Source organism: Corvus moneduloides, chromosome 3 (genome assembly GCF_009650955.1).
Source record: "Corvus moneduloides isolate bCorMon1 chromosome 3, bCorMon1.pri, whole genome shotgun sequence".
Taxonomy (NCBI): Eukaryota; Metazoa; Chordata; class Aves; order Passeriformes; family Corvidae; genus Corvus; species Corvus moneduloides.
The window spans coordinates 24,148,154-24,160,451 of NC_045478.1; the positions used below are offsets into that span (position 1 = coordinate 24,148,154).

General features: G+C 36.4%; 1 protein-coding gene across 2 annotated transcripts in view; it reads right to left on the bottom strand.

Moving 5' to 3' along the window:
- CSMD1 (CUB and Sushi multiple domains 1) overlaps positions 1-12,298 on the bottom strand; it is a 1,116,713-nt gene that overhangs the window by 60,651 nt on the left and 1,043,764 nt on the right. For both annotated transcript variants that reach the window (XM_032104597.1, XM_032104596.1), the window contains exons 51-52: positions 3,236-3,430; positions 631-804 (exon numbers count right to left, since the gene is read on the bottom strand). In XM_032104597.1, the coding sequence (XP_031960488.1) occupies positions 631-804; positions 3,236-3,430 (369 nt within the window). The remainder of the gene's footprint in view (positions 1-630; positions 805-3,235; positions 3,431-12,298) is intronic.

A 12,298-nucleotide genomic window follows, 5' to 3' on the forward strand; every position in this document is an offset into this window, starting at 1 on the left:
CAGACAAAGCAAATAACAGATTCCAGAAATAAATATACTGTCCACAACCAAGAATAAACCCACTGCTTAGCCTCAAATGTTACTCAAAAAGGGAACCTTTTTCTTATATGTCTGTATTAGGAGTGTAAACCAATATGAGTGAATCTGAAGAGAGCAAGAGTTGAGGTGAGAACTTTACGTCCAAACTATATAAATCTCAGCGTTTGAAAGAGATTTTGGCTGCCTCTTGTCTGCTTCCCCTGACTGAACGCTCAATACGCTGAACACTCAACTGTAGTTGGAATGCACCAGGAATACTCCTAATTGAAGATTATCTTGAAGCTTAGTTTCATCACACACCCTGGTTCACAAAGAAAAATGCTATGTGGATAATTATTTGAGTCACTTAAAAACCATACTGGTTTGAAAAGCATTACAACGACATAAAATACAATTTAATTTCTAATAAAAAGATAAATGCGAGTAGAATAGCACAAAATCACATTCAGTATACAATATTTTCATATTTAAGGTACCTTTATTTCTCATTGATTCAAAAATGTTGTTGCTTGACAAGAGCAGAATTCCAGTTCTTGATATTGTTTAAGACAAAGCAAAACAAAACAAAGGACAGAAATTTGGGGTTTTTACCTAGGCATTGGGTTTCAGTACCACTCCAGAGACCATTTGCCAAGCACTCTCTCACATGAGAACCAACTAATGTGTATCCTGTGTTACAAGTGAATATTGCAGTAGCTCCATACACTGTTAAGGTTCCAATCTTATTTCCATTTGGTGGAGATGGAAGACCACCACAGGAGATAACTAGGAAAAAAAAAAAACCAACAGAACATACTGAAATATGAAAATGTTTTTCATAATTTTTTAGACTGGAAGAAAATACATCACCTTGTGTTTTCTTAAAAAATAAACATAATAAGAATAAATACAAGAGTTGTATCCCATTGAAAGGGCTTAAAATTATGCTGGATTTGGCAACATATGTTCTAAATCTAAAAATTCTTTGGGATACGTGCATACCTTGACTGCAGCCAATCCATATTTCTAGTTCTGAAACAAGGGTATTACATGAATTCCTGAGGAGATTGTGGTTATATTCCATGTGAACATATCCATGGCTACTCCTCAAATACACTTACTTTCCCTGGCCATTTTAAGAGTTGTGTCAGTTTAAAGGTATTATGTATCTTTTTAACACGTAGTACTCTGAATTGTTATGAACTGTCTTTTTTCTTATTTCCCACTACTATTCATAAGCATATATGATAGTCTGCTTGTTAAAACAACAAATCTTCTGGTTTTGCCAGACTAGACTTGACCAATTATCCCAGAAACTTTCTGTAACATCAGCTACAACCCACAGCAATTGCACACCACATGAAAAATTGTGTTTCAAGAATGTATCAAACTCTAACTTAATTAACAACATTCTGTAATTTCTTTTATTTCTAAAAAAGTATATCAATGATATTGCAATTTAAGATGCAGACCAATGTCTTCAAGAGCTTCAACTGTATTTTATCATATGTTAGCACAAATCATATGTTTACTTTCAAAAGCATCTTGATCACAACTAAGCTTCCTATTTGAAATCCCAGGGCCCCACTCTTACATATTTTAAAGTGTTCACTTTAGAAAACAACATGGAATTGGTTAGAATTTGGATAAAATCAAGTACCAGCTACTACGCAGTTAACTAACTCAGTCATAATCAGAACATATATGATCATAGTTTCTTATGTACATTATGTGTCCAGACATGAGTAAGACTCATTTTGACTACGGTCAAGTCACATTAATGTAATTTGTGGAGTAGCCTAACTTTATAAGTTCTAATGTTAATGCTGAATATGAATTACATTTTTGTTAAAAAAAGAAAAAAATCAAACTCTATTCCTAAAATGGAATAGAATGAACTGTTCTAAACACATTTATTGGCTTTAATTAGAGATTACAGTTAAAAATACCTAAACTACATTAATAATGAGCTATCTCGTGATTTCTTAGGCATCTGTTCAGCATATTCTTAAAAAAATAAACTTACTAATTATCTCTCTCTTAATCCAGATTGCCCTTTAATTTGAAGTTTTACAATTCCTTTAGAGACACTATGTACAAGTAGACATTGATAAATATGATCTAAACCCCTTATCATCAGTGTTTCAATTAGCTTTCCTTCTGCTTCAGAAAAATAAACAACTAGAATATATATTTATACAATCTATCCTTATCACGTGAATGACATAGAGAAAGTGAGCAGCAGACTCCTCAAAATACTCTACAGTGTAGTTCTGGATCTTAATGATCCACGTCCAATGGAAATATTACTGAATATCTCTTGGGGGATGAAGTTTGCTATAATTAAATACTAATCAGTCCTCTAGCAAAAGGCAAAATAATGTACCTTTCTTATAAATTAACTAATATCTCTTCAATCAGCAACTCCCTGTGTTTCTCTATCTAATACTTCGCTTTTGGTTAACTGCATCTGATGTGGATCATCCCATTTTCTACTTACATAAAACTTCTGTAATTGTAGATGGTGGGCAAGAACTATCTTGTCAAAGACTTGTCAGCAGCTGAACAGTAGCTGCATATTAGGCAGCATATCAAAACTACATTTTTGAGTATGTATGAACAAAAAGAAAGGGACACAATTGCAGTTAACTGAATTTAAAAAATAACACATTGTAAAAGAAAAAAATGAAGTTTTGGAAAAAATTATTAAGACTTTGGCACTGTAACCCTTGAAATCTGCATGATTCCACTGAGAATGCCAAGGTTCTCTAAAACTTTAAACATCCAAAGCCAGGGTTGGTGTAATTTATGGCATTTTTGTATGAGGACACTGTAAAAGCTCATATGAATGTTTCTCCAACAGTACAGTTTTAATGCTTCACCTGAGGTCAAAGCAATATCATCTTCTAATCTAACTCTAATCTGGAATCTCCTAAAGTAATAACATTTTCTCCCAGTATTTTCTACCTACTTATACACCATCTAGTTGAGTAAATACAGATTGATCTCTTGCTGCTACTTCATTGGCTCTTGTATGAAGCATATTGTACTTAACACCTAAGGAGCTGGAATAATTTAGTTTCAAGTTAATAAAAATTTCACACTTTTTTACTTATTGGAATGTGAGAGCAAAATAGTTTTTTAAAACCTTTATTTATAGAAGAAAATATATGTATTAAAAAGCATAGGATATTCTTTAAGCAAGTCTGTTCCTTACCTTTACAGGTGGGCCTCCCATTGCCAATACTCCAGGTTCCATTAGTCCTGCACTGTATGAGTCTTTGACCCAATAAATAATATCCAGGAGCGCAGCTGAGCATGACTTGAGCTCCATAGTCATTCAGTGACCCAGAAATCAGTCTCCAGACAACATGTTCTGAGAGAAGAGTCTCTATGCTGGGGCAGGTTACAGCTGTGAAGAAAGGACACACACATATTGGCATTCTGACCCTAAATTTCTTTACAGGTGTGTGTCTTACCTTACTGGCAGGTGTTTCACTATCTAAGATTTAGAATATCATAGTCATTTTGTGTTACAGTGCGGATACTGTAACACATGTGTCAAACAAGGAGGCCCATGGAAAAGAAATATATATGGACAGATCCTTGGTAGATGTTTCAGAGATGTTTATTTCTCCAGCCGCATGACTGGGCTCTGCTGAGGAACTGAGGCAATCCCGGGACCCGAGGGTCCTTGCCCGTGCAGGGAACACAAACCAACCAATGGGAACGAGGCTGACCAGGGGCGGGGAAACCCCGTGCCTTCCACCCAGGGCCCCTCTCCCAGGACCATATGGCCGGGGGGAAGGGCCCCAACAATTTTGGAAATACAAGTTCTAAGGAAAGCAATTCTCATACAGTGAGTATTACAAATTGAACTGCAGTTTATAGTATATTTTCATTTAGTGAGATGCAGTGGAACAATGACGTACAGTTATGCTCTCTAATGACATTTATTAAAAATTTCAGAGACAAAACACATCACAGACTACAGTGGATGTAAAAGGGAAAGCAAATATTGCTTTGTGATGTTCACAAAGCTTGAAGAAGTTCTTAAAACAGGTTGCCATAAAAGCTGCTAGCACACATTGAAATGCTAATTACTATAAAACTCTATATTGTGGGTATACAGGAAAATTATTTCATTCCAGCTTATAAGAGTTTAAAAAAAATTGATGATATTTAGGAAGATTTTTAGAGTTATTTCAGTTCTGTTGCTTTTAGTATTTCATATTTTGTAAGAGAATGCAGTTACTGACTAGAACTATAGTTTATGTTCTTTTTTCAGTTTCAATTTGACGCTCTGCAATTTAAGTCCACAGAATGTTTACAATATTTACGATATTGACATGGATTCTGTCTTAATGTGCCTATGACTCTAGACTAGTGTTATGAAAATATTTATGATTATTTAAATAAGTTATATTTGTTATCTTTTACCATGTTATTCAGGATTTCCCTGCTGTAAAAAATGTCTGGGTGAATTAGTGACTGTTTGTGTCACTAAGTGAGATTCACTAAGTAAATATTTTAGAAAAAACTACTACCCCAGAAACAGATGAGAAAAACTATACTTTCTGAGGAAAATCAACCAACCAACAAAAAAACCAACAAAAAAGTAGCAGAAATTTAGTTTCTTTATAAGTTGCTTAGTGGAAGACAAAAGCATTAGGAGGAAGTATGTAAAAATCCCAAATGATGAAATAAAAAGAAAAGTCTGCTTCTCATTTATGCTACAATAAATTAATACCATTCCACCAGGGAAAAGACTAACAACCTGGCAAAATAAATACATAAATACATACATACATGCATATTCTCTAGACTTCACACTGTCTGAGAGGTATAAAGTGATTTTATCACAAGTATGAATGTATGATGAAAGAGACTAGTTCAGGCAATCACTGAACTAAAAGGAAAGTGAAAGAATCAAAATTCCTGTAAAAATTTAGATGCTAATGCTATAATTATACATCTACATTTTCCAATATTTATCTTACCCATTGCAAATTTTCGCATTCAGGAAAAACAGAACTGAACACAGCATATCTATGAAGATGTGTAAGAGGAGAAATAATTTGAAGAACTTTCAAATGACAGACTATAATGTTATATTGATTTGAAATGCAGAATATTTTCTTAGAATTTTTTTTTAGTATATCTTAGGACGGATTGCCAGTGTACAATCACTTTGAAACTTACTAGGTTTTCACTTGGGCCTTTATAACAATATTTTCACTACTTAAGAACAGTATCCCAAGTTAATAGAGGACTTCCTACTCATTAATTTAATTTATTTTGGTATTGATACTAAACTGCATTTCACAGATATAGAAAGATTATAAACTGTAAACGAAGAAACATTTTCCTTATTTGTTGTTAAATAAAAAATACATATTGAAGCACTCTACTTAACATCTTGTAGTGAAAATCATATAGGTCTTTCAGAAAACAAAAAATATGCTAAATAGGAACTTAATGCCTTTCTAATGTTAATGCATATCAACTGTGACATTTTTATCACTCCTCCTTTCAAGCAATAGTTTTATTGGTTCTTTCAAATATGAAAGCAAGCTTCTTATTTAGTCTAATGGCAACAATTTTAGTCTTAACCATAGGACATATCTCAAGACAGGCTCAGCTATTTCGCAATATGTAAAGTCGCATAGATGTTACCTCTACATACTGAGGTCAGTATACAATTTATTCTTTCTTTATCTATAGATACACTTAGATTTGCAAGCACACTTTACAAACAACTATCAGATTCTAATGCATGGATGTACAGTTTCTAATTCAGGATGTTCCTGAATACAGAATATACTTCTAGGCTGTGTTGATGTAATCAACTAAAACTGCTGCTTGAAAAATTTTAATTTTACAGGAATTGATTTTGATTTATTAAATTCCTTATCCTTCAAGAAACAAGAAAGCGACTATTAACAGATGGTTGATTTTGTGCACATGATTTGTGAATGAGTGCATCGACTTGCCTCTTATGGTCAGTCTCTTGGAAATTACAGTCTGGGCACTATTTAAATTCTCATTTGCATAGATGAAACTCTATAAGGGATTATCTCAACTTCTTGCAGATGTGAAGATATTCTCTTACTTCTCCAGGCATTTTTATACAAAAATGTATGAATAATATTTATTTACATAAAATACAGGTCAGAAAACATAATTATAGTTTGAAATCATGATTAAGATTATCCATTTTAATGACATGAAAATCTCCATATATTGATAATTCTGAATAGACTCAAAAGCAGGGAATTCATAATGACATAAAATTACCATAAAAAAGAGTTGTTATAAAGCCGAGATAGACAGATCTATCAGGTCAGTGTGTGGCTCTGAGACTGGCATAAGTGGAAGAATTTGGAGTTTGTTGACCATGGGATGATCTACTCAACACCTGGTCTACTGACACCTGATAGGATGCACATTTCTCAGAGAGGAAAAAGAGCTCTAGCACAGGAGCTAGCAGGGCTTGTTGACAGAGCTTTAAAGCAGCTTGGAAGGGGGAGAAGGAAAATACCAGGCTTTGCAGTCATGAGCGATGGTATGGTGTGCCAAAACTGGAGGAAACAAGCACTAATGAGATCCCTCAATCTGCTTCACAAGGTGCAGGCTACAAAGTACCACACTTAAAATGTTTCTACACATGCACACAGCATGAGTGAAACAAGACAAGCTCAATGCTTTGCCCCAGTCCCAGTCTGATCTCATTGGCATAAGTTAAACCTGGTGGGATGAGTCCTGTGACTGGAGTGCCCCCTTGGATGGTTACAGGCTCTTTAGGAGGGATAGGCAAGGCAGAAAAAGCAACAGATGGTGAGGGGGTGGCACTGATGCAATAGAAGGGTTAGAATTTATGGAGCTCACAGTTGGAAATGGCTTAGTTGAGAGTTTCTGGGTAAGAATCTAGGGACAAACAAGTAATCTGAATGTCATTGTGGGAGTCTACTGAGACCTACAGCTACAAAGATGATGACAATGAATTATTCTTTGAGGAACTAAGGGACACTTTCAAGTCAACTGCTCTTGTCCTTATGAGGGACTTCAACTTGCCAGAAATTAACTGGGGGAACCACACAGCTGCTACAACCCAGCCCAGAAGATTCCTAAAAAACCTGGATGACAACTTTGTGGAACAGGACCTAAGGGGAGCTGGCTCGGAAAGATGCCCTCCTTGATCTACTGCTTGTCAATAGAGAGGATCTCATAATGGAGGTGGAGATTTTTGGCTGTCTTGGCCACAGCGACCACGAAGGGACTGACTTTAAAATTTCTGTTGAGAGGAAGGAAAGTGCCAGCAAAACCTCAGCTCTGGAATGAGGAGAGCAAAATTCACCCTGCTCAGGGAACTAGCATGGGAAATATTTTTGCAGGTGTTGGGGTCCATCAGTTCTGGTCACTTTTTAAATATTGCCTCCGTAAAGGCACAGGAATGTTGGAAGCCAAGCAGGTGAGGCAAAAGGCTGGCTTGGTTGAACAGGGATCTCCTCTTGGAAATAAGGCAAAAAAGGAAGGTATATGCCCAGTGGAAGCAAGATCAGGTATCATGGGAGGAATAAAGAGATGCTGCTTGACACTGTAGGAAGAAAATTTGTCGAGTCAAAATTCAACTGGAGTTGAAGCTGGCTAGAAATACTGTGGGCAATAGAAAGAGTTTTTTTCAAATATATTAATGGCAAAATCAATGTAGAAATAACATCAGCCTGTTACAGGATAAGGACGGTCACCTCATGAAAAGGGATATGGACGAGGCAGAGGTGTTTAATGCATTCTTTGCCTCATCTTCAACATGGATGATGCACCATCCATGCCCTGAGCTGGAGGACCATGACTACGAGAATGATCAAGTTCCAGTTGAGCCTGAAGTTGTGTGTAATCTGCTGCTCCAGCTGGATCCCTACAGATCTATGGGACCTGATGAGATTCATCCACGAATCCTCAAAGAGTTGGATGATGTCATTGCAAAACCTCAATCGATGATTTTTGAGCAGTCTTGGGAATCTGGAGAGATCCCAGCTGACTGGAAGCTGTTGAACATTGTCTCAACTTTCAAGAAAGGCAAGAAGGAGGACCCCAGAAACTACAGGCCTATCCGTCTCACTTCAGTGAAAAATTTTACTCCTTTACTGCTCTAAATATCAAAAGTGAAAAATAATCTTCATGGAAAAGCTTATTCTGGGAAGTATTGAAAAACACCTGAAGGTTGGTCCTAAAAGTATCTTGAATATTGTGACTCTGAGTGTAATTATTTTTTTCAAAGAAATAAAAAAGACAAGTAAAACCTTCCTGACGGAAAAATATCTCAAATACAGGAACTTGCTATTTAGCAGTACTTGCTCTTGTTATTTTCAAGTGTAATAGCACATGATACTTGATTGCTATTCCCCAGCTGGTAGCTAACCAACCACAAAAAAAGGGAACGGGCATTTCTGACTTGCTATTTGGTGAACTTAATGCAATAATGACCTACATTTTTCAAATAGAACCTTTTAAATAACTTCACTATTAGCTCAAAAATAAGAGCAACATTAAGGTGTATTATGTCTGAGATACTGGTGTGGTTTAAATTAACAAGTATTAGTAAAATTAGAAGACAGTAAGAAACCAAGTAATCCTGTACATAACAGAATCTATGAACAAAGACCTAAGAACAAAATTGGATCACTTGAGCAAGTTGATATTTCAATATGCTGATAGAAAGGAAAAAAATTAAGCTCTTTGGGTTGGTCAATATATTCAAACAGGAAAGGCTTTTAAGCCTCAAAAGAGATAAACAAAAGGATCATGTGGTATTCAGTATCAGTCTGTCAATCCAGTCAGCTATATCAAGCCAATCTGTTATCAGTCTAATGTATCTAGACTAATTAAAAATTGCTAAATTAATGAACTATTTTACTACAGTTCACTGAATTAGTACTCCACGTTACATACCAAATGCTGAAAAAATACTTCAGAAAATACTTACTGACCTCAGGATTTGTTAAAGAAAATGGGTATGATGTTCTGAATATCTTAGCAAATAAAAACCACCAGCACAATATCTATGATGAGTTGATGGTGAATCTTTGCCTGTTTATCTTAGCAAATTTGTTTTTGCATTTTACTACAACTAATGTTTTTTTCCAGAACTACTTATTATTCTTAGTTCTATAACTAGATATTTTCCAAACATATTGAAAATTATAAAAAATACTAATTTATAAACCTAAAATTTGTAAAATTTATAATTCTTTTTCAATTAATTTCTAAAAAAAAGATGTCTGAACCATCACTGTTACAGCTCAGCATACCACACCTTCAAAAAAACATCTACAGTGAAATCTGCAATATGCAGATTACAGAAAACTGCCATAATCTGCATATTAACTGTTATTAACTGCACATTGACTGTTCCTTAAAATATGTGAAATTTGATGAATTAGCACAAACCAATGAAGGACCCGATTTAAATCTATGAATAACTGTATTAAAGGAATAGTGAAAAAGAGCAATAAAGTTATGCAGTTATAGGGACTATCTCAGCCAATTAAGACGTTAGAAGAATGAACCATAAACTCAATTTTCTAGGTTATGCATCCACATACTTCTATGAAAAGGAAAGCAGTAAGAGCAAAGGTTAACTAGAGAGACATGGATTTGACAAGTAGACCAATCAGCAGATAAAGGCAAACCTTGTGAAGCTCAGTAAGGTGTCAGAGATTGAAATAGTTCATGCCTCAAACATTGATATAAAGTTTTGCTCATTATAACAAAAACTGTGTAAAGAAGCTACAACCAAAGAAGCCTCCCTGAAGATACCTGACTGGGACTTTGGACTGTAAGTTAAACCACTAAGATTAGATAAAGGGAAAACCCTTTCTTAATCGTCTCAGGCCTAGGAAGAAATGAACAATGCTGAAGGAGAAGAATGCATCTACAAGAAAGCCAAACACAGCAGAGATTCTTCCCTGGCTGAGTTTGGGGTGGAGGAGACTACAGCCCACAGAAGCCGGGTTTACACAGACTTCCCCCCTGAAATGAGGTGAGGGAGAGGAGGTTTCAGGTGTAACCGCTGATCAGAGGCAATAAACACCCATCCTCCCTTACACAAACTGGCCCAGCTGTAGAAACCCCTACCCCACAGGCCACATCCATGGGTCATTCACATAAGAGGCAGCTGAGGGGGTGTCATAATCCATCAAAGACCTCCTGAAGTGCCCCCCAGAGTAATTCCTAAAGCCTTGCACCACAGGACTGCATGTAACGCAACAAACCTGGAGTCTGTTGTAAGAGACAATGGAAATCTCCCACCCCCACCCTGGGAGGTGCCTTGGTTTTCCTACGTAGCCTGAGCATATATTAACCCATCAGATTCTATGCTTTTTGGTGGGGGGAGGGGAAAAAAAATAAAATAAAATAAAATAAAATAAAAATCTTCACTCTCAAGAAGACCAGCTGGAGAGGATGAACTCAACATTGTTGGGATCCATGGAGTGGTGATATTTTCCTTATTCTGTCCTTGTCACTCTCTTTCTTTTCTTATTTTCTATTTCTTTCTTTCTTTCTCTCTCTCATATTTACCATCAAATGAAACCCATACTATTGTCACTGGCATATGGTCTTGTTTGCACCTTAATTCGGGCAGAGGCATTCCTGAGAACTTTAGTAACCAGATCATGACACAAAGCCAAGTGCAAGGTCCTGCCCATGGGTCAGGGTAATCCCAAGCAGGAGTACAGGCTGGGCACAGAATAAATTGAGAGCAGCCCTGAGGAGAAGGACTTGGGGTGTTGGTGATGAGAAGCTTGACATCAGCCAGCAATGTGCACTTGCAGTCCAGAAAGCCAAATGTATTCTGGGCTTCATTGAAAGAAGTGTGACCAGTAGGTTGAGAGAGGTGATTTTACACCTCTATGCTGCTCTTGTGAGACCTCACCTGGAATACTGCGTCCAGCTCTAGGGGCCCCAACAAAAGAAGGATGTGGACCTGTGGGAGTGAGTCCAGGGAAGGCCAAAAAAGATGATCAATGGGCTGAAGCACCTCTGCTATGATGACAGGATGAGGGAGTTGGTGTCATTCAGCCTGGAGAAGAGTAGGCTCCTGGGAGACTTTAGAGCAGCCTTCCAGTGTCTAAGGAGGGCTACAGGAGAGCTAGAGATACTTTTCACAGGGGCATGTAGTGAAAGGAAAAGGAATAATGGTTTCAAATTTCAAGAGAGTGAGTTTAGATTAGGAATTCTTCACTATGAGGGTGGTGAGGCACTGGAACAGGTTTCCCAGAGAAGCTGTGGATGTCCCATTCCTGGAAGCGTTCAAAGCCAGGTTAGATGAGACCTTAAGCAACCTGGTCTAGTGGAAGGTATTCCTGCCCATGGCAGGGAGTTGGAACTAGATGATCTTTGATGTTCTTTCCAACCCAAACTATTCTATGATTCTATGGAAGAGCAATAGAGATACACATCTCTTTCCTTCATCATGTTCTAGGGATCTCTATGCAGAATAACTGAAGCAAGATATTTGTCATTCAGTTAAGTTTTCTTAGTACATATCTGTTGCTTTGTATTTTCTGTAATTAAATTCAATAGCCTAATATCCATGATCAATCTATGTCTTGCTCTATGACCATCACAAATCATATTTTTCATGCTTCAAATGGATGTAAATACTTTTAATGAAAAGAAAGGAGTTTTCAACATCTGCCTCAGGCATTATATTACTAGAGGTGCTTTGCGAAACAAACTGCCTGGATTTCAACCTTCATTTTAATAGACACGGGAATAAAATGGACTCATTTATTTACCATTTACCTTTCTGTGCTGTGTTTGCTTCCCATCAAGTTAGAGGCATTTCTGTTTCTGGAGACTAAACACATCTATCCCTACAGCAGCCATACTGAAAAAACAGGTTTTTATGCAGATTGTCTAAGCTTTTCTGCACTTTGCAAGTAAGAAATCTTGGGTAAAGCATGCCTGCCTCTGAGTAGCAATCCATTCTGAAAATATTGATTTTAAATTGTCATTTACATCACTAGCACTATAATTTTGCACTTCTGGATTTAGAAGTAATGGGATTCTTTTTCAAATGGAATAAATTTTTAGAAAAGGAAAAGAGAAGACAAGGAAGAGAAGAAAGTGTTAAATATTTTGTTAGGTTATTATAAATACTGAACAAAAATTTTAATGTGGAAAGTTGTGCTAAATGTTATTAATTAAGCTTTGTTTTAAAGGTTAGTCTTTGTCTGGTTAAGTTTGACCATTACAATAATAAAAGATTTTTTTC